At 54.9% G+C, this 22,183-nt stretch overlaps 2 protein-coding genes across 2 annotated transcripts; both read right to left on the reverse strand.

The window, feature by feature from the left end:
• Nucleotides 1-2,335: 2,335 nt before the first annotated feature.
• Nucleotides 2,336-6,825, reverse strand: MAGEL2 (MAGE family member L2). Its single transcript, XM_036355870.1, has 2 exons — nt 6,514-6,825; nt 2,336-6,216 (listed from the first exon to the last, which is right to left on the reverse strand). Exon 2 carries the CDS (start codon nt 6,105-6,107, stop codon nt 2,595-2,597), a length of 3,513 nt encoding a protein of 1,170 aa, XP_036211763.1. The 5' UTR covers nt 6,108-6,216; nt 6,514-6,825; the 3' UTR covers nt 2,336-2,594.
• Nucleotides 6,826-19,995: 13,170 nt separating this feature from the next.
• NDN (necdin, MAGE family member) lies at nt 19,996-21,904 on the reverse strand. Its single transcript, XM_036355832.1, has one exon. The coding sequence runs from the start codon at nt 21,757-21,759 to the stop codon at nt 20,710-20,712; it is 1,050 nt and encodes a 349-aa protein (XP_036211725.1). The 5' UTR covers nt 21,760-21,904; the 3' UTR covers nt 19,996-20,709.
• Between the last annotated feature and the right edge of the window lie 279 nt (nt 21,905-22,183).

Genomic DNA, 22,183 nt, shown 5'->3' on the forward strand with positions numbered 1-22,183 from the left:
ATTTCTTTTTTCTTTGTCATTTAATACTTTTCCCCATTTGATTACGGGGACTCTATTCTTTCCTCCGTTTTACAATAAAAAGCCTTGCGTTACATTTATCTACACGTTAGTGCTTTCGAATAAATGGGTCTTGAAATTATTCTTACCGCTTCTCACCCTATCTGTCCTCAGATGTTGTTTTCTGCCCCTGCTTGCATAATATCATCCCTCTTTTCTTACACTTTTCAGTGGCATATCCGGCTAATTTATTTGTACTTAAAAATTCATTATTATTGTAATTTGTCTCTCCTTACAGTCGAATACAAAAAAGTTCTCAAATGTAGTGATGGGAAGGCCGTGAGTTCTGTAGTCTGGGGCTCAGCCACGGCATTGCACCAGACACTACATATTTCGGGGGATTTCCGTGAAAAGTGGGTCTTCATTCCATTTTCTATATGATTGTTGCCTTAGATGGATTATAAATCACAAGTGTCATCTGATGCTACTTTCCAATGTTGATACACAAAGAACATCCTTTTTAAAAAAATTATTTTGAGAGAGAGAAACATTGATGTGAGATCAAAACAACCATCAGCTGCCTCCTTCACACCTCCCATTGGGGATCGAGCCCACAACCCGGGTAAGTGCCCTGACCGGGAGTCGAACCGGCGACGCCCAAAGAGCATCTTGCTCCAGCCACGCACCCATGAGTGAATGATGTAGAGGAAACTAGAGAAACAATAATGCATGAAGCAGAAACAAACAAGAGCCAGCAAACCCTCTTTGGGGGATCATTCTCAACTGCCTTTCATGGCAGTTGCTGGTCCCCAAATAACTGACTATTGTTTTGGGGGCAGAAACGCTGTGCTACTCCATGACCCAGCATGTTTGCAAAAAAAAACCCACCTGCCCCCACATTTCAGGGACCCCTGGTCACGTGGACAACTTGCCAAAGACCCCCCTGTAGCCAGGCCCATGGTCCTAGAAAGTGTGGAGAAGAGGTTTTACCTTGTACTATGACAGAAGAGGAAATAAGGCATGTTTGGGGGGGACAGCTTTGGGCAAAGGTGATGAGGCAAGTAGTAGCCACAACCCAGGTGTTTGGTGGTGGTGGTGGTGGGGGGGCGACGTTCCACACCCAGCTGCTGCCGGAGCGACAGAACCAGGGTCGACCGCTAGGTGGCAGGCGAATTCCACCATCACCATGACCGCCTACCTGGGACTTCATCTTTACCTGGAGATGGGGGGATAGGTGGATTAGGGTTGGGGGGCTATGATCCTTATAGGACAGTAGGGGTGGCGGCAAGGCTGATGATCCCTGTCCCCTTGAAGAGAGAATGACCTCAAGAAAGTCTTCTATACATCAGCCCAGTGCAGGCGTGAATATCTTTCCACCTAAACACCCAGGATGGTACATTGGCCCCTTGTGACCCCTCCCTCACCAGTCCCTGCACCCCAGGGCTCCGATATTGGCAGCTGACGTCCCCTGCATGTTAGGGTTGAGCCCCCTAACCCTAGGATCCCCTTCCCCTCCACCATCACCCCCAATATATAGGCCCCCTCATTGGTTGAAGGCTGTTGTTTCCTCTTTCCTATTAGAAGCCTGGATATTTTGCATGTTTCCACCCCAAAATCCGTGTGTTGCTACAACCCAAGTCCCCCCGAGCTACTGGACACCTTAAGGTAAGGTGGAGGGCCCCCTCTTACCCACATAACCTCAAGAAAATCGGCTTTGAATGCCCACCTTTTTGACCTGGCCCCAGCCTGTGTCATTGAATGGATCTACCTGCATTTAAACACTCGCCTACAATGGGAAGTAATAACGCCCGCTGTGAGGGGTTTTGTGAAGTCTGGACTCTTGGTTTGATGTCAATCTTCTGTTCCACCGCCCCCCAGCACCCCCCCCCTCCAGCTCCATTAAAACCCTTTCGTTGTTCGGAAGAATGTAGCCCCATGTCTCTCGTCGTAGTGTTGATGTTCTGGTGTATTCAGAGGGGGGAAAACACACACACACAAAACTTGGCTCCCGCCCTGGCGAGTAAAAAAAATGAGAATGAAGACAAACTCCTCTGTGTTATGCTGAAAGTATATTTATATAGATATAGATATAGATATTTATTTCTCTGCAGACAGCGTGACTGATGAGTCATGTTTTACACGTCAAAGAACAACCTACTTTCAACACTACAGAGTTTTTTTTGCACCAGGGTGAGATGGATGGCTGCGTCTCAATTCATTTCACAAAGCCAGCACAACTCCGGGTACAGCCACAAGAACGAGTCGAACACGAAAAAACAAGAGAGAGAGAGAGTATCACATACAACTCACTGAAGTACACAAGTGCCAAGAGGTACCCAGGAGAACAGTAGCCACTTGAAAGTCAACAGCACGTGAGGATGTATACAAAGCTTTGGCAGATTACAGGAACCAGGTCTGAGATCCAAGTGTACACATAGGTAGGATTGGAACAGAAACACCAGGAAACGAAACGACACAACCCCCTCCCCCCCGACCCTGCACGATACACACACGCGCACGCACACGCACGACGACCCTGTGAGTGGCTCTTGGCCCGGGGGACACGAAGGAACAGAGAGAGCGGCTAAGTTTCTGACTTAGCGGGGACGGGACCTGCGGAAGCGACCCCCGGCGCGACCATAGTAGGGCCCCAGCTCCTCGTAATCCCACTCATCATCGGACTCGCACTCGGCCAGGGCCTCGAAATAGTGGAACGGCCAACACTCGGGATCCTTGTTATGGAGTTTGGCCAGGAACTTGAGCACCAGCATCTTGCTGATCTCCATGAAGGCCCGGGGGCCCCAGAGGAACTCGTACTCAGTGGGCTGGGTGTTGGGGACCTCCCTGTACTCTAGGTATTTCTGCCTGACAAACTCCTCGGTGATGAGCTTTTTGATGTTCCCCAGGAGACCGTGCTCCCCCCGGACATCCAGCCCCAGCTTCTCCAGGAAGCTATAGAGCAGGTCTTCCCGGATGCAATTGCCTTTGATAAAGATGAGGCTCAGGACCGCCATCAGGAGGCCCAGCTTGGGGATCTCCAGGCAGGGGGGCGGCGAGGCCACGGGCCCGCCCCCGAACTTGTTAATGATAATGTAAGAGTGGGTCTGGGGGTCGATCTCCTTCAGCTGATACCCAAAGACACACTCGAGCTTGTGGTTGGCGCGCTTGATAATCTCCAAGGACTCGTCCTTGTACTCCCGGATGATGAACTTCACCATCTCGGACCGCCTGATGGGCACGTTGCCTCCGTCCTTGACCAGGAGGAACTGCACCAAGGCGTTGGCCCTCTCATCTAGGGGGGACACGGGCCCCGCCTCCCCCTTGGGCTCATCCTGGCTGGTCCCCACCCCCAGGGGCATGCCAGAGAGCTCAGAAAGCATCAGAGAGTGGGGGTTCCCCGGGTTTTCCCACGCACCCAGGGCCCTCGAGGTGCCTGGCCCCTCCCAGGCGCTCAGGGCCCAAGAAGTGCTCGGTCCCTCCCAGCCACTCAGGATCCTGGAAGTGCTCGGCCCCTCCCAGCCACTCAGATCGCGGGAAGCGGCGATCGGGTCCTCCCAGTTCCCCAGAACCTCCCAGTCATTATAGTTCATGTTGGCCCAGCGACGCGGGGGCTGCCAGTTGCGCATGGCCAGCCCCCGGCCGCCGCGGGCGTTGTCTTCGTCGTAGTAGTCGTCGTCCTCTTCGGTGTTCAGGTGCTTCTTCTTCCGGGTGGCTTTGCCCCCAGGGCGCCGGGGGGGCTCGTCGGGGGTCTTGGAACCCTCCTGCGGGAAGGCCATGGCCTGGGGGGCCGCCGCCGTGGCCATCAGCATGGTGGGCTCCGCCTTGGACCCGCTGGGGGCATTCAGATTGGGCTGGGGGACCCAGGGCACGGCAGGCAGGGCCTCGGCATAGGCAAAGGGATCCTTGGGGGCCAGCGGCAGCGACCTGGGCAGCTCCGGGATGGCAGGGGGCCCCTTGAAGGCGTCAGACGAGGCCGGCTGGAACTGGGAGGTGGACGGGAAGCAGCCCCTGGGGGTGGGCGCGTAGGCCTCCGGGGTGGCCGGAAGGCTCTTCCAGGCCGGCGGGGCGCGCGTCGCCATCCCCTTGGGTGCGCAGAAGGTGGCGGCGAAGATCATGCGCTCCTTGGACGGAGCCCGGCGCTCCTTGGAGGAGGTGCGGCGCTCCTTGGACGAGGAGTTCCTACGGTCTATGGACGAGGCCCTGGATTCCCCCGATGGAGTCACCAGCGCTTTCACAGGGCCCACGGGAAAATTTCCCGCCACTAGGGGGGTTGCGGGCTGGCCCGGCAGGGTCGCCGCGGCGCCCTGCTGCCAGGAGGGCTGGAGTTGCATGTCGGGCAGCTCTGCTTGCGCACTCGGCGCCGGGGCCTGCTGGGGGGGTAGCTGCATTTGCAGTGCCTTCTGGGAGGCCGGGCCCCCCGGAAAGGGCTGCTCCTCCATCTGCAGCAGAGGGGGGCCCTGCCGCTGAGCCTCCTGGGCGGGCAGGGGCTGCCAGAAATGCCCAGGGGCTTTGGGGGCCTGCCAGGCCAGCGCCTGAGCCTGGGGCGCCTCCTGGAACTCCATCGAGGTGGGCATCTCCTGGGCCACGGGAGCCGGCTCCTTGGGGGCCTCCCAGATGATGGGGGGGCACTGCACAGCCTGCGGGACCGGCAGAGGGGCCTGCAGGGCAGCCTGGGACACCTGCGGGCCAGCAGGGGGCGCCGTGGGCACCTGCGGGGCGCCCAGCTGCACCTGTGGGGCCAGGCGCACCTGCGGAGCCGCTCTCATCGGGGGCGCCGCCCGCAGCTGCGGGGCGGGCAGCCGAGCCTGGGGGGCCTGCCGCAGAGGGGGTGGGGGCGGCAGGGCCTGCCAGAGCGGCGGTGGGGTGCTCAGGACCTGGGGGGCAGGCCGGATGGGCGGCGGCGCCTGACGGATCAGCGGCGGCGCCTGGCGGATCGCAGGTGGCCCCTGGCGCACCGGAGGGGGTCCCGGGCGGATGGGCGGGGGCCCTGGGCGGATGGCCGGGGGCACCTGGCGCAGCGGGGGCTGAGGCTGCCAGGCGATGGTGGGTGCCTGCCAGGTGACCTGCGCCGCCTGCCAGCCCAGGGGCGTGGCCTGCCAGCCCTGCCCAGGAGCCTGCCACCCCGGCGAGGTGGCCTGCCAGCCGGGGGGAGTGGCCAGCTGGGCTGGCGGCGCCTGCGGGCCCTGGGGGACCTGCGGAGGCGCCCTTATAACCTGCGACTGGATCTGCAGGATCAGAGGCTGAGCCTGCGGGGCCCAGGATGCCAGGGGCTGCGCAGGGGGGGCCGTCGGCTGTGCCATCGGGGCTGGAGACGCTGCTGGCTGGTTGATTGGAGCTCTCGCGGCCGTCGGATGAAGCATCAGGACTCCCGGACCTGGAGGCTTGGCCATCGGGGCTCCCGGAGGCGGAGGCTGGGCGATCAAGGCTGCCGGGGGCGGCGGCTGGGCCAGCGGAGCTCCCGGAGCAGCAGGTTGGACCATCAGGACCCCGGGAGTCAGAGGCTGCGCCATCAGGACTCCCGGAGCCGTCGGCTGCGCCATCGGGGTCCCCGGAGGGGCCGGATGCCCCATCGGAGTCCCGGGAGGAGGAGGCGGCACCATGGGGGTCCCAGGCGGTGGAGGAGGCACCAGCGGGGTCCCGGGAGGAGGAGGAGGCGCCATTGGGGTCCCGGGAGGGGGAGGCGGGGCCAGGGGGCCCCCGGGAGCCGAAGGATGCATCATCAGGACCCCCGGCGTTGGAGGCTGCGCCAGCGGGGCTCCCGGAGGGGGCGGATGGATCATCAAGACCCCGGTGGTCGGGGGCTTGCCCATCGGCCCTCCCAGCGGGGGCCCCTGGACCAGCGGGGGACCCCCGAGGGCAGGCGGCTGAGCCAGTGCTGCCGCCACCGGGGCGGGCGGCTGGACCTGCGCGCTCTCCCAGGCGGGCTGCGGTGCCTGCCAGGCGGCCAGCGACGCCTGCAGATCCATCGGAGGCGGGTCCCAGGGGACCGGCGGAGCCCGGGAGGAGGCGGGCGGGGCGCGCATCAGGACGGTGGGGCGGCTATAGACCGGAGGCTTGGGCGCCTCGGCCGGGGGACTGGCATCACCCAGATTCTTACTTAGCTGCGACATTGCCGGTGCGGGCGCTGCCGCCGCTGCTGCGCTCTGACAGCCGAGCCGATGGATGGGGCTCCCTCCGACAGCTGCCGGGCCTCCTTCCTTCCTTCCTTTTTTTTTTCCTCTGGAGCGAAGCGCAGTGGAGAGGAGAGAAGAGGGGAGAAGGGGAGAGAAGAGGAGAGGAGAGAAGAGAGAGAGAACGCGCCTACGTGGCTGGTCGGCGGCTCTCTCCTCCCTGCTGAGCGGCTGCTGAATAGGAAGTGAGCGCCGGCAGCTCGCCCTCCGCAGCGGCTTTGCGCAGTAAGAAGGCGGAGGGAAAGGGGGCTCAATCCCGCCCCGTCCCCGCCCCCCCGACCACCACAAGTGGATCCCGCGCGTGGGGGGCGCACGGACCAGCCACCCTGGCTGGGAGACCACGTACCTCTTTCCCTCTGTCTGTCTGTCTCTGTCTGTCTGTCTGTCTCTGGGTCCCGTCTCCAAACGCCAGGCAGCAGCCGGGGCCGGCTCTGTCCAGGGATGTGGCCGGTGCGTCGGCAGCAGCGAGGCGGGCGGCGAGCAGGAGCCGGGCTCTGCCTCCGCAACCCCTCCACGCTGCGGTGCGGAGTGGGAGCGGACCACCGCGGAGCAGGGGAAGGCATCCACCCGCGGGGGGAGGAGGAGGAGGGGGGCGATGGCGTGGGCTGAGCGCAGCCGCAGCCCAGCCGCAGCCGCAGCAACAGCAGACGTCTACGATGCGCGTCAGCCTGAGCCGCCCCCCGCCCTCCGCCCCCCGCCCCCCCGCTCCTTCCATCTAATTGTCAAAGTTGATGGAGAAGGCAGAGAAGTCTGTCCCCCCCGGGGCTGCCCTGGGGGATGGGGAATAAGCCCCCCTGCAGATCATGCTCTTAGGGACACGGTGGGAGGCCCCCTGCGTGCATATTGATCAGGATGCGTGCATCTCCCAGGCTGTAGGGCTGCCGGGGGGGGGGGGGGGGAATGCGTGACCCCGCAGACACCTGTATCATGGCTGGGGATGCAGAAGGAAACTGAATCGGAGAGAGCTGGGCACGTGCACAGGGTTTGCAGAAGCACAGTGTTTGCGCCTGAAGTGCAGGAGACAGGGCTTGAGAAATAACAGGCGGGGTTTTTTTGTGTGTGTTTTGGGGTGTTTTTTTTTTTCTTCTGGACACAAGCAGAGGAAATGGGTGGCAAAGAGTCCAGAGAGGAAGGAAAGAAATCCTAGAAGGTCTAGAGGTTGAAGAAATCAAGGGAAGGCAGCATTTTTTTTTTTTTTTGCACCAGGAAACCGTTCCCGAGCCGCGGCCGGGATGGGAGGGTTAGGGTTGGTTTCTTCCTGGTGTTTTTCATCTGTTGCAGCGCGGGAAAGCAGCTGTAAAAATCAACAGCAAAGGCGGGAAGGAATACAGCGGGCGAACCTGCAAGATCCCGGGTTAATGTATAGGGCCGCCGTCGGCAGACTGCGGCTTCGCGAGCCACATGCGGCTCTTTGGCCCCTTGAGTGTGGCTCTTCCTCAGCCTTAGGGGTACCCTCATTAAGTGAATCACAATGTACCTACCTATATAGTTTAAGTTTAAAAAATGTGGCTCTCAGAAGAAATTTCAATCGTCGCACTGTTGATATTTGGCTCTGTTGACTAATGAGTTTGCCGACCACTGGTACTAGAGGGGAAAGAAAACAGCGCCACGTGAAGCCTGAAAAACACATACCTCGGCGAGGGGGGGGGATCCTGGTAGACCAAATCAGCTTAAACCCGAGAGAGAGAGAGAGAGAGAGAGAGAGAGAGAGAGAGAGAGAGGGGATGAATGAAAGGAGCCACCAGGAGGCCTCAATATGACTTGGGAACACTCCACCGCTTCCTGCCAACAAGTCCTCCTGCAATGGTTTTCTAGAAATACACAAAACACTAATCCTAAGGTGGTTTCGTTTAGAAGGGATGAGACTCAGTCCTGGGGCAAGAGTCCACAGCGACGCCCCCAAAAAAAGACAGACAGAAAAAAAACACACCCATATGAAAAAGGCCACCAGGGGGCATCAGAGAGCGGAGAGGGCTCTACCCCACTCCCCCTGAATGCATACCCTTGGCCAGCGTTTCTCAAATTTCGGGAGTTTCTGAGTCCCCATGGAAGCGTAGACACACTCCCAAGTCCACCGGGGGAGTTGGGGCCACACGTTTCGGTGGGCACTGGCCTGAAGTCCTGAGAGAGCCTTTTGGGAAGGAGGGATCAGTGGTTTGAACGATGAGCCACGGAATGAGAAATCGGGGTTGTGCTCTCTAAATGTTTCATGGCGCCCCCATCCTGGGATACGGGCAGGCTTAGGGTTTCTGGGTCCCTCTCGTGGGTTAACAGTCCACACCAGACCTCTCCACCTGATAGGGGTTTAGAACCACGTCCGAGGGGCCAAGTCTACACTTAACCCACACGCTCCCCTATCACCAGCTCGTCCCCATGATAGTCACGGGGCATGGGTGGCTTTGGGGGGACAAAGGGGTCGGTTCACGTTTCCAAGTGAATTTCAGCCGATGACATGTCTGCTCTCTTTATTTTTTTAAAATGTGTGTGTGTTTTTTTAAATTGATTTTTGAGAGAGAGAGAGAGACTTGCAAGTGACTTGACTCCCAGCAGGAAACACAGCTGAGGAAGCAGGTGGCATACAGCCCCTTTGTAGAGACGGACTTTTTAAAAATATATATATTTTTATTGATTTCAGAGAGGAAGGGAGAGGGAAGGAGAGAAACACCAATGATGAGAGACAATCGTGGATCAGCTGCCTCCTGCACGCCCCCTACTGGGAATGGAGCCCGCAAACCCCGGGCACGTGCCCCGACTGGGAATCGAACCCGGGACCCTTCAGTCCACAGGCTCAGGATCTATCCACTGAGCCACACCGGCCAGGGCCAGATCGACTGTTTGGATGCCAGCGAAACCCAATACTCTCCTGAATCCAGTGGGAAATTGGGGCCACGGATTTTACATAGGTTCCCCCCCAAACCCTCTCCTTCTCGTTCCATCTGGCTTTCTGAAGCCCCCTCTGCCCCCCACCGCAACCCCTCTCCTGCCTATATGCTCTTTGTACCCCAGACCTCGGAACCAGATGGCACCAGAATTCCTCCTCCTCCTCCTCGCTCCGCCAGAGGACAGATCCAAAATCCAAGGTGAGTGGGACACCGCAGGCAAACACAGAGCACCCATGGGATGCCCGTGCCTGTTTTTTCTACTGATTAGGAAGGACTCTCGTATTTGCATAAGTCTATCGCCAAAGGGGGAACACGCCTCATCAGAAAAAAACCCCCACAAAAAAAACCCCAAACAAACCAGAAAGACGGGGAGAGGAAGGCGGAGTATACACAAGCAGGCAAGGCACTGAGCTGGGAGCAGGGGGGATGTGTGAGTGTACTGACTATCTGCATCACCACAACAAGGGAGACTCCCCTAGGGACTGCAGCCTTCTTTTTTTTTCTTCTCCTTTTTATAAATTTTTTACATATGCATTTTTATTGACTTCAGAGAGGAAGGGAGAGAGAGAGAGAGAGAGAGAGAGAGAGAGAGAGAGAGAGAGACAGAAACATCCAGGATGAGAGAGAATCGTCCACCGGCTGCCTCCTGCACGCCCTCTACTGGGGATGGAGCCCGCAAAACCCAGGCATGTGCCCTGACTGGGAATCGAACCCGGGACCCTTCAGTCCACAGGCCCATGCTCTAGCCCAGGGGTCCTCAAACTACGGCCCGCCGCGGGCCACATGCAAATACAAATATTGTATTTGTTCCCGTTTTGGTTTTTTTTTTTACTTCAAAATAAGATATGTGCAGTGTGCATAGGAATTTGTTCGTAGTTTTTTTTTAAACTATAGCCCTCCAACGGTCTGAGGGACAGTGAACTGGCCCCCTGTTTAAAAAGTTTGAGGACCCCTGCTTCTAGCCACTGAGCCAGACCAGCTAGGGCTGGAGTCTTCTCTTTTGGAAAAATATGTTTTTATTGAAATTTTTTTTTTTTTTTTGCGAGAGAGGAAGGGAGAGGGAGAGAGAGATAGAAACATCCCTGGTGGGAGAGAATCATGGATCGGCTGCCTCCTGCACGCCCCACACTGGGGATCGAGCCGGCAACCCGGGCATGTGCTCCGATGGGGGAATCGGACTGTCACCGCCCCCCCCCCCCCCCATTCATGGGTCCATGCCCAACCACTGGGCAACACCGGCCGGGCAGGAGCCTTTTTCTGTTCACTTGCAAACCCCAGCTCATCCTGAGTGGCCAGTAACGAGCTGTTGATGAACGTGTAGAAGTAGCAACACAATTGCTTGCCTACGTTCCACACACCTTCCTTCCTTCCGGCCCCCCCCCACCCCCCAGGCTGTTAGAATTACATGTTTAGGAGCGAGTCAAAGACTCTGTTACAATGTTCCCAAAGCCCAAACCTATTTATTTATGAAACGCCTTTTACGAAGGATCTATTTTGGGTGGACCTACAGAGCAAAATCCTTGCAGACACCTAAGAATATGCACGTAGTATTTGTTTCGCATTGTTTTTAAAGCTCATGTTGGTCACAGTTGCTGCAAATAAAGGAATCCTCCCTCCTGTTTGGAGTGTGGGGGTGTGTGCTGTAGCAAAAAAAGAGAAAGAAGAAAGAAAAAAAAATAACCAATTCTAAAGAGGGGGAGATTCCTGAGTGTTCTCCCAGTAAACAGGCTGAGCCCTGCAAGAAAAACATAGACTGTATCCCAAGTAGGAGGCGCAGGAAAGCATTGCAAGGGGTTCCTTAAAACAGTGTAATGACTGTCTATTGGATGGTTATTGTCTGGCCAAATACCATACGAAAAAGTTTACAGACATTGGATGTGCCCCACAACACCCACAGGTGGCTTGAGCCCATTTCACAGATCAAGAAGTCGAGGCTGAGGTGGGTGATGAACTTGTTGCAGACCTGGCAACCTCCCTCTGGAACCAAAGCCTGCAGTGTGGGGTTGCCAAGAGCCAGCATGCTTCGCCATTAGGCCATGTCTGCCAAAACTTTTTTTTTTTTTTTTAAATCTGGTTTAATTGACAGACAATGAAATGCATAGATCTGCCCTCTTAGAAATTTCTTTTTTGTTGATTTCAGAGAAGAAGGAGGAGGGGGAGAGAGAGAAACATTAATGAGAGAGAACCATCGGCCGGCTGCCTCCTGCACGCCCCCTACTGGGGACGGTGCCTGCAACCCCAGTCATGTGCCCTCACCGGGAATGGAACGGTGACCTCCCGGTCAACGCTCCACCCACTGAGCCACACCGGCTAGGGCCAGTTTCATCTTTTTGCACGTGGCTGGCTACCCATCGTGTTCCCAGTGCCATTTCTTGAAGAGGCTGTTTTCCCTTGTGCATTCTTGGCTCTCACCTTCCTTCCTGAAAGATATATATATATATATATATATATATATATATATATTTAATATATATATTTTATTGATTTTTTACAGAGAGGAAGGGAGAGGGATAGAGAGTTAGAAACATCGATGAGAGAGAAACATCGATCAGCTGCCTCCTGCACACCCCCTAACTGGAGATGTGCCCACAACCGAGGCACATGCCCTTGACCGGAATCGAACCCGGGACCCCTCAGTCCGCAGGCCGACGCTCTACCCACTGAGCCAAACCGGTCAGGGCCTGAAAGATATTTTTTTTGCTGGATGGGACTCAAGAGATGCACCACTGGCTTTTCCTCTGGGCACGTTTAAGGATGCCCCTCCATGGGATTTCAGCAAGAAGGCACGATTCTTCGCCTCCTTGCTCTGGATGTAACGGTCCCCACCCCGCCGCTTTTGAGCGCCCCTCTCCTCTCTGCCGCCCTCATCCTCCCATCCTAATGGGCCTGGGTGTGGGTCCCCCTTATTTATCCTTGGAGGAGCTGATTGAGATGATTGGATGGAGAGGTTAATGCATTTCGCAAAAAAGACCCTCAGCTATTATCTCGTCAGATAATTTCTCGGTATTATCCTCTCGCTGTCAGTCCGCCGGCTCTCTGATTAGACGCACATTAAAACCATCTTCACGGTGCCCGCGGGGTCGCGGCCGCTCTCTCCATTGTCCCGGCTTCGCTGCTTTCTGCGAGCCTGTCTCTCCGTCCCCGGGCCCTTTGTCCCCGGGCTGGCTCAGCCCGCTGCGAAGCCCGTTGGGGAAATGACTCGCGTGGAAATTGTGCTTTTCTCTCAGACATTTCCACTCCCTGCTGTCGTTCCCCATCTTTTTCTTTTTCTCTTTTTTTTTCTTTCTTTTTTTTTTTTTTTGCAGAAGCCTCTCGTTTGGTCCTGTAGGGTATCTACCCATCTTGCTCTGTCCTTGCACGTATTGATCAGCCTGGGGCTTCTAGTCTTCCTCCCCCAGTTTACACACCTGGCTGGTCCCCGAGGCTTCCTGGGGTGTGCTCGCTTCCCTTCTCGGCCACGGGTCACGTTTTCCTGTTTCTGCCCATGTTGCAGAATTTTTTTTTTATTATTATTATTGTGTGTGAAACAGTATATATTAAAAAAATCAGCCGAAACCGGTTTGGCTCAGTGGATAGAGCGTCGGCCTGCGGACTGAGAGGTCCCAGGTTCGATTCCGGTCAAGGGCATGTACCTGGGTTGCAGGCATATCCCCAGTGGGGGGTGTGCAGGAGGCAGCTGATCGATGTTTCTCTCTCATCAATGTTTCTAACTCTCTCTCTCTCTCCCTTCCTCTCTGTAAAAAATCAATAAAAATATATTTAAAAAAAAAATCAAAGATGGGCCCTGGCCGGGTGGCTCAGTCGGTTAGAGCGTTGTCCCGACCATGCCAAGGTTGTGGGTTTGATCCCCGTCAGGACACATACAAGAGCCCACCAATGAAGGCATCAGTAGGTGGAACAACAAATTGATGTCTCTCTCTCTCTCTCTCTCTCTCTCTCTCTCTCTCTCTCTCTCTCTCTCTTCCCCTCTCTCTCTCAAATCAATAAATGAAAATTTAAAAACATTAAAGACTGTTTAGTGGTTGAGCATCAACCTGTGGGATGCGTACGGGAGGCAACCAATCAATGTCTCTAAACCTGGAGGTCACGGTTGGACTCCCGGTCAGGGCACGTGCCCGGGTGGCAGGCTCGATCCCCAGTGGGGGGCGTGCAGGAGGCAGCCGATCGATGATTCTCTCTCATCATGGATGTTTCCATCTCTCTCTCCCTCTCCTTTCCTCTCTGAAATCAGTAAACATATATTTTAAAAACAATGAAAGACTGAAGTATAGAATAGTTACTCCCAGAAAAAAAACGTATACTCTCCCCTCTGTGTGAGCACTAGTATTGGGATTTATTTTTTTTTTTAATTTTTTTTTTAGTATGTGGGATTTAAACGTTTAAATGATCTAGCAGGCAGTTAAGTGGGATCTGGCTGGTGATGTTTACAGCTAGACTTGGATTCACGTCCCCAGTGATGGTTTCATATACATATATTTTCAGGGTGCGATGAAGATATTCCTTTCTTTCTTCTTCTTCTTCTTCTTTTTTTTAAATTCTCACCCAAGGATATATTTTTTTTTATTGATTTTAGAGAGAGAGAGGGGAGGGGAGAGAGAGAGAAAAACATTGATCGGTTGCCTCCCGTACGCATCCCAACCAGGTGGGGAGGAAAAGAGATACAGAGGTAAGTAGAGGACTATTGATATTTGTTCAGTGGCTTGAAGAGGCCAGCACCTCTGTGATTCGTTCAGCTCTTTTTTATTTTTTTCAATCCTCACCAGGGAATATTTTTTCCATTGATTTTTTATTTTTTATGTTTATTTATTTATTTCTGTGAATCCTCACCCGAGGATATTTTTCTATTGATTTTTAGAGAGAGTGGGAGAAAGAGGGCAAGAGAGAGAGAGAAACATGGTTGTGAGAGAAACACATCAATTGGTTGCCTCCTGTGTGAGCCCCAATGAGGGCCCGGGCCGGGGAGGAACCTTCAACCGAGGTACGTGCCCTTGACCAGAATCGAACCCGGGGCCCTTTGGTCAGCAGGCTGACGCTCTATCCACTGAGCCACACCAGCCAGGGTCCATTCATTTTTTAAAGAGAGTGAAAGGGAGTGAGAGGAGGGAGGGGTGACAGAGAGAGAAAAAAAAATGCTGTGAGAGAGAGACACATCGATGGGTTGCCTCCCCCACGCGTCCCAACTGGGGACTGGAATCGAATCCTCCACCCTTTGGTCCCAGGGTGGATGCTCTAACCATTGAGCAACACTGGCCAGGGCTGGTTCAACTCTTTGATCCTGGTCATCCCAAGAGCTGCACCGGCTCCTGAGGTCCCTCCTGTGTCGTGTGTGTGTGTGTGTGTGTGTGTGTGTGTGTGTTTTAATAAATATATTTTTATTGATTTCAGAGAGGAAGGGAGGAGAGAGATAGAAACATTGACGATGAAAGAGAGAGAAAAATAATGAATGATGAGAGAGAATCATGGACCGGCTGCCTCCTGCACGCCCCCCACTGGGGATGGAGCCCGAAACCTGGGCATGTGCCCTGACCGGGAATCGAACCGTGACTTCCTGGTTCAGAGGTCCACACGCAACCACTGAGCCACACTGGCCGGGTCCTGCTGTGTTCTTGTCTTTGCTCTGTGCATGTGACATACAAGGGTGCAGGCTCAGTGGGTAGAGAGTCCGCCTGCAGACTGAAGGGTCCTGGGTTCGGTTTGGATTCGGGTCAGGGGCACAGGCCCGGGTTGCAGGCTCGATCCCCAGTAGGGGGCGTGCAGGAGGCAGCCGGTCCATGATTCTCTCTCTCTCTCCCTCTCTGAAATCAAGAAAAGTATATTTAAAAAAATAAAACAGCCGAAACCGGTTTGGCTCAGTGGATGGAGCGTTGGCCTGCGGACTGAAAGGTCCCAGGTTCGATTCCGGTCAAGGGGCATGTACCTGGGTTGCGGGCACATCCCCAGTGGGGGGTGTGCAGGAGGCAGCTGATCGGTGTTTCTCTCTCATCGATGTTTCTAATTATCTCTCTCCCTTCCTCTCTGTAAAAAATCAATAAAATATATTTTAAAAAAAATAAAATAAAATAAAACGAAATTAAAAAAATATATATATATAATAAAAGGAAGCCGGGAAGGGAAAGTGCAAGCCTACATTTCCTTAGGGCGCCGGTGTGGAATGTGGCCTGGAGGCTGATAAACCAAGTATGCAGCCTGGACTTTCTCAGGGAAAAAGAGTGGTTGGGTGTTGCTCCCTGGTCAGCCCGACCAGGACGCCGAGAGGGGAAGCCACAGGTCCCCTCCCCGAGCGCTGGCCTTCGTGGGTGCTGCGCTGGGTGGTTGTTTTTTTGTTTTTTTGTTTGTTTGTTTCTGCCTGGACTCATGTTCCCTCTTGATCATTCTTAGATCCCAGCTAATCCTTTAAGTACCCGCTTACATTTCACCTTTTTCAGAAAGCGAGTTGGTAAGCGGGCGTCCGTTTCCTTAGCCACCATGCCCTGTCACGTGAACCCAGTCATTTCTTTTCTTTCCTTTTTTAAAAAAAAAACCACCAACACATTTATTTATTTATCTGTTTATTTATTTATTTAACCCTCACCTGAAGGTTTTATTCCTTTTTTTTTTTATAAAAGATGGTTACACTTTTTAAAAAATATATTTTATTGATTTTTTTTTTACAGAGAGGAAGGGAGAGGGATAGAGAGTTAGAAACATCGATGAGAGAGAAACATCGATCAGCTGCCTCCTGCACACCCCCTACTGGGGATGTGCCCGCAACCAAGATACGTGCCCTTGACCGGAATCGAACCCGGGACCTTTCAGTCTACAGGCCGGAGCTCTATCCACTGAGCCAAACCGGCTGAAGTGAACAAGTGATTTCTTCGATTTTCTTATCCAAAGGTGTACATTGTCCTTAAGGGATCGTGTGATTGTTGTTTTCCTTTGTGTTGGGCTTGATCAGCGAGATGCCCTTATCCATAAAATTGGCCCGGGCCATTTTGATCTAATTCACTGACCTGTACCCCAGCACTCATGTGGCCATATGGTGACAGGGCAATCGTCTCTATTAAATCAATAGGTAAGCAAATACACTTACACATCAAATTGGAAAAGTAGTAAGATTTTACTTTATTTTTAAAAATCTGTATGGTTGAAGGTATTACATATGCCCCTTTTTTTCCTCCTTTGACCTCTTCTAGCCTGCCCCTCGCCCCCAGGCCTCCATCACCCCCTGCCCCAGGCCCCCACCACCCTATTGTCTGTACCCATGGGTCAGGCATTTATGCATACAACTTCCTACCCACCCACCTCCCCACCTCCCCCTGCCTTCTGCGATTCCATAGTCTGTCCCATGCCTCTACGTCTCTGGGTCTATTTTGTTCATCAGTTTATCTTGTTCATTAGATTCCACATATGAGTGAGATCATGTGACACTTCTCTTTCTCTGACTGGCTTATTTCGCGCAGCATATCTCCATCTCCATCCATGCTGTTGCAACTTATTTTATTTTTTAAAAATATATCTTTATTGATTTCAGAGAGATGATCGGCTGCCCCCCCCCCACCCCCCACTGGGGATTGAGCCTGAAACCCAAGCATGTGCCCTGATCAGGAATCCAACCGGCGACCTCTTGGTGTATGGGACGATGCGCAGTCCACTGAGCCACACCAGCTGGGATGCAGTATTTCTCCTTCAAAAAAATGACCTCACACCTGTTAGAATGGCTAATATATATATATCTCAAGAAATAAGCATTGCCAAGGATGTGGAGAAAAGGGAACCTGGGTGAGTATTTGGTGGGAATGATGGAGCCACTATGGAAAACAGTATGGAGATTCCTCAAAAAAAAAAAAAAATTAAAAACAACACCAAACCATATTGTCCAGCGATTCTACTTCTGGACACTGACTTAAAGGGAACAAAATTGCTATTTCAGGCAGATATCCGCACCCCCATGCTCATTGCAGCATTATTTGTAATAGCCAGGACATAGAAACAACGTTAATGTGGGTCGGTCGATGAATGGGTAGAATGATGTGGAGATCTATGTATGTAATTCAGCCATAAAAAGGAAATCCTGCCACGTGTGGCAACGTGGCTGAAATGTGAGGGCGTTGTGCTAAGGAAAATAAGTCAGATCGGTAGGGCATCATCTCCCTTCTAAGTGGAATGAAAAACAAACACATACGCTCTGGCCAGTGTTGCTCAGTGGTTAGAGTGCTGACTCGGGCACTGGATGGTCGTGGGTTTGATTCCCGGTCAAGGGCACGTACCTGGGTTGCAGGTTTGATCCCCGCCTCCGGTCAGGGCACTGGCGGGGGGGGGGGGGGGGCAACCAATCAATGTGGACGATGTTTCTCTCTCCTTTCTCCCTCTCCCTCTCCCTTCCTCTCTCCTTTCCGTTCTCTCTAAAGAAGCAATGGAAAAATATCCTCCAGCGAGGATGAATAAAACAGACAAACCAAGGACTCATAGATACATAGAGCACCACCTTTTGGGCAATATTTGCCTAACCCTCCAACGTTGGAATGGAGCCTCGCATGAAAATCTGACCGAAAAAAAAAAAAAAAGGAGAAGTAGAAAAAAAAATTGGAGATATCGTTGACTGTTCTTTTTCCTGAGCCCCAAGCTGCTGACGCTGCAGGACCAGGGATCAGAAACGAAGTCCGTTCCACATCTGGGAAGTCTCTCCCCGTAGCAGACAGGAGCTGAGCAGCCCTGCCCATGTGACTTTCTGGGGTCAGCTGCTTGATTCTCATGACCCCACTCTTCTCCAGAGGGTCTGTCCTCGACGGTGTGGCTCCTGCCCCCGTGTCATGAGCTTGGGGCCGCTTTGGAGTCCCCGCTACCCTCACGCATAGCCTAGATGAGCGTGAGTCCAAACACGGGGGGCTCACGGGGGAGTGGAGGGGCCTGCTCGCCCAGTGACTGGGTTTGAATAAAAGAACTGCACAAGGAATCAAGTATGAGGGCATTTGAAAACACAACCAGCATGCCCCCGGGGTAGGAGGGACAGGCCTGGTCCTGCCCCAGGTACGGAGCCTCCTGGATAGCGCTGTCACTTCACATTCCAAGGAGCAAATGGATTTTGACTTTTTGGAAGTTTTTTTTTTGGGGGGGGGCGGCGGAGGTTAGGTAAAACATTTTTTAAAAATACATTTTTTTATTGATTTCAGCGAGGAAGGGAGAGGGAGAGTTAGAAACATCAATGGTGAGAGAGAATCAGGGATCGGCCGCCTCCTGCACACCCCACACTGGGGACGGAGCCCGCAACCCGGGCAGGTGCCCCGACTGGGAATTGAACTGTGATCTCCTGCTTCATAGGTCGACGCTCAGCCACTGAGCCACGCTGGCTGGGCAGGGTAAAAACATTTTTAACAATTCTAAGATTTCTATACACTCCCCTTGGTTCTGGGTGAGAGGTGGAACCCAAGTCAGGTCACTGGTGCTGGAGTTTTTGCTGAAATCTGCCCCCCTCCAGCCCGGGAGACGTCACAGGAAGACCACAGAACTGGGGACGAAGTCCACACCTTTAGCACCTGCAACCACCCACCTGTTGGGTGTTGCCATGAAGTGTTGGGAACCCTAGCTCCCAAAGCAGGATAGAACCCCCTCACCCCAATATCACTTCCTGTTTAGTTCTTTTAGGGGGTGATGCATTCCTCTCATTGTCTTATGTTTTGACCAGATATTAATAGCTGCTGCTTCTATGGGCTGTGATTGAGAATTTGTGCTTGAGTTAGACCTTTTCTGTATTGGTCGGAGGGCTGAGCATGTGAGATGCATTTAAAAATAAACAGAACTATATAAAATTCACGCATTGATGGGTAGTGACTGTCCCACCCCTCGGACCCGTTGTGGCTGCACGCTTTATCCAGTCTTTTCCAGCCTTCTGCAGCGTGAAGGATTTCTGGCCCTAGCGAAGGCCCCTTTCTCTCTCCCCCCCACCCGCTCGCTAAACTGAAATCTTCCTGGACTTATCTCCCACCCCACACCCCACCCTCACCCTGTTCCACCCTCAGAGGACTCCCTAGGGGCGCTTTGCAACTCCAGAACTGCTGGGCCACAGATGTCCGAACAGGCAACCGTCCCACCCTCACCCCACCCCACCCTGCCTGCCTCCCTCCCTCCCTCCCCGGGGAGTCCCACGGATTTTCTTCTGGCGCCTCCACTTCAGCCCTTCAAGGGAGGGCCGTGTTTCAAAGCTTGACTTCACTGCTAAGCCGAGTGTGACTTGATTGGGTCCATTTATCTCTCTGAGACCAAGTTTCTTAATGTGTACAACCAGAATGTGAGTGCTTTCTCTAAAAGATTAATGGGAGGATCCCTTAGCATGTGTGTGTGTGCATGTGTGTGCGTGTGTGTGCATGTGTGTGTGCACATGCATTTGGGGTAGGGCACTAAGGGTAGAGACTCTAACGTGAAATTTTGAGGAATGAGCTAACAGGGACGGGGAAGGGGGCAGTTGTAGGCAGGTGGGGAAAAGTTTTGGAGGTCTCCTGCGTGGGTTCCAATCCCAGCCCTTCCTCTCGTTAAACTTTTACGATCTCGGGCAAGTAAAATACCGGCTTTGTTCCCGCTCTTCCTCCCTCCCCGGTGCAAAAGGCTGTTGTGAGGGTAAAGTTTAAAAAAAAAAAAAAAAAAAAGCAAGTGCTGTTTAAGTGACCACAGAAAAAGGAAATGACCCTCCGTATTCATCACTCCTACTTCTCTGGACTATGATTTGAGCATCTGTGCTTTCTCTACCCCTTTCTGGATTGGCCTGAGTGTTGAACCTGTGTGTGTGGGCTGCATTAAAAAAAATAAATAAAACTTATATAAAAGGTCACACTGCTTGTAACCAGGAGTCGTGACTGTCCCACCCCCCACGGAAATAGTTGTCATTTGTGGCCCCTTGTAAACCCACCCGTTTCCCCAACCCAACCCCCATGCACGCGGCGGCAGGAAAGATAAAAAAGCACGCTTCTCTCCAGAAACGATCGTTATCACAAGAACCTTTACTGCTTGTTAAAGTGTACTCAGGGGCGGGGGTCTGTAACTCGGGTTTTCGTAAACAAGGCAGCCAAGTGCCCACACAGAGACCAGTCCAGTCCACGACGGCCACGCCACACGGATGCCGCCTGTGCCCGCCGCGGGGTCGCCAGCTCTTTGCGGGTGGAGTCCTCCTCGTCCATCAAGACCCTCCTGGGGGCACAGTCCACCCCAATGCACATCCTGTCATCCGTCCCAGAGAAAGAGAATTGCGATGGAAAACTTCTCAATGGGCGCGCGCGCGGTTTCTGTTTATTTTTGTTTGTTTGTTTGTTTGTTTTTTAGCACGTCCCTGGTACAAAAAGGAAAAAAAAAAATTTCAAGGCAGCACAAAAGCTGAAAGCACCAACAGAGAGGTTACTGCTATCAAACAGACATGCAGAGGGAATTCCCTACTCACTACTTTTTTTTTTTTCGTTCTTTTTTTTTTTTTTAAGAAGGGGACAGAAAGGAATAACATGGCATGAATCAGAGGTGTATAAAAGCACGGAAAACTTAACACGTGTCAAGCGTGAAACCCCCTTAAGACGCTAAAATGCCCCTTCCCGCACCCCCCACCCCCCCTATCCCCTCCAGACTGGTGAGAGAGGGTCAGACACCTGGGGCGGGTCTCCCCACCTCCCTCTCTCCCTTCCCTTCCCTCCGAGGACCCCAGCTTAGTCCTCGGAGAAGCTGTTGCGGGGGCAGGGGGTCGGGGGCGCGGCCGCCCGCCGGGCCCGGGCTTCCTCCAGCGCCTCTCGGTAGCGGGTGGGCCAGGCCTGGGGGTCCTTCTTGAACACGCGCGCCAGGTACTCCATGATCTGCAGCTTGGTGATCTCGCGGGTGGAGCGGGCGCCCCAGTAGAACTCGAACTCGGGGGGCTCCGCCTGGGGCACGCGCTGGTACTTGAGGTAGTTCTGCTGCACCAGCTCCTCCGTCAGCAGCCGCCGCACGTCGGCGAAGGTCGAGTGCTTCTTCCAGGGCCGCAGCCCCAGGATGCGCAGCACGTTCCACACGGCGCTCTCGCGGGCGCCGCGCCCCTTGACGTAGATGAGGCTGAGGATCATGAGCAGCAGGCCCATCATGGGCATGCGGCCGCCCAGCGCCACCCGCTCCAGGTCGGCCGGCTCCAGCGCCTTCACCAGCGAGAACTCCATGGTGTGCAGGCTGGTGAGCCGCAGGTGCAGCCCGAAGACGCGCGCCAGGATGAGGCTGGTGCGCCGCAGGATGCTGCGGCACCACTTCTTGTAGTTGCCCAGCACGTCGCGCACCATGTCGGGGAACCAGATGACCATGCGCCGCTGGTCCTTCATCAGCACGTACCACATCAGCTCGTGCGCCTTCTGCACCAGCTGCGCCGCGGTGGGCGGCGGCGCGGGGCCCGGCTGGGCCGCGTTCGGGGCCTGGCGGGCGCACCCCTCCTCCTCTTCCTCCTCCTCCTCCGGCGGCTCCTGCTCCTGCTCCTGCTCCTGCTCCGCGGCCTGCAGCAGGGCCTTCGGGTCTTCCTCGTCGCTCCAGACCTCGGGCGGCGGCGGCGAGGCGGCAGGGGCGTCGCCGGAGCCTACGGGAGGGCTGTCGGACCCCGCCGCGGCCTGGGACGCGGACGCGGTCGCGAGCGCGGGCGAAGGGGGCCCCCCGGGAACCCCGGGCCCGCCGCACGCCTCGGCTTGGGCGGCGGCCTCGGCTGCCAAGGCGGGGTCGCACCCCTGCTTACTTGCTTCGGACATGTCTGCTCCGGGCGACCAGGGCAGAGGAGCCTCCGCGTCCAGCAAAGCAGCTCGTCGAGCCTTCTGCGCTTCCTTCGCAGACGGGCGCCTGGAGAGGAAGTGCGCGTCGCTGGGCGCGCGGCGCCTTCCGTAGCGGCGGGCGGGCAGAGGGCGGGGCCGGCGGCTGGACGGCCCACCGCGCCTGCGCATCCGCGAGCCCGGGCGTTCCAGCTGCCGGAGGGGGCGTGGCGCGGCGCCCGACGGGGCCAGAGCGTGGCCAGCCGGGGCCACTGCGCATGCGCGGCCGTGAGCCCAGCCGCTCCAGCTGCTGGAGGGGGCGTGGCGCGGAGCCCGACGGGGCGGGAGCAAGGCCAGGCCGGGCCTACTGCGCATGCGCGGCCGCGAGCCCGCCCTTTCCAGCTGCGGAGGGGGCGGGGCGGGGCGT

This window comes from Myotis myotis, unplaced genomic scaffold (genome assembly GCF_014108235.1).
Source record: "Myotis myotis isolate mMyoMyo1 unplaced genomic scaffold, mMyoMyo1.p scaffold_m19_p_23, whole genome shotgun sequence".
NCBI lineage: Eukaryota > Metazoa > Chordata > Mammalia > Chiroptera > Vespertilionidae > Myotis > Myotis myotis.

What these genes read in the sequence shown, in the direction of transcription:
- MAGEL2 (XM_036355870.1), bottom strand. Translation starts at nt 6,107, where the DNA reads ATGTCGCAGCTAAGTAAGAATCTGGGTGATGCCAGTCCCCCGGCCGAG.
- NDN (XM_036355832.1), bottom strand. Translation starts at nt 21,759, where the DNA reads ATGTCCGAAGCAAGTAAGCAGGGGTGCGACCCCGCCTTGGCAGCCGAG.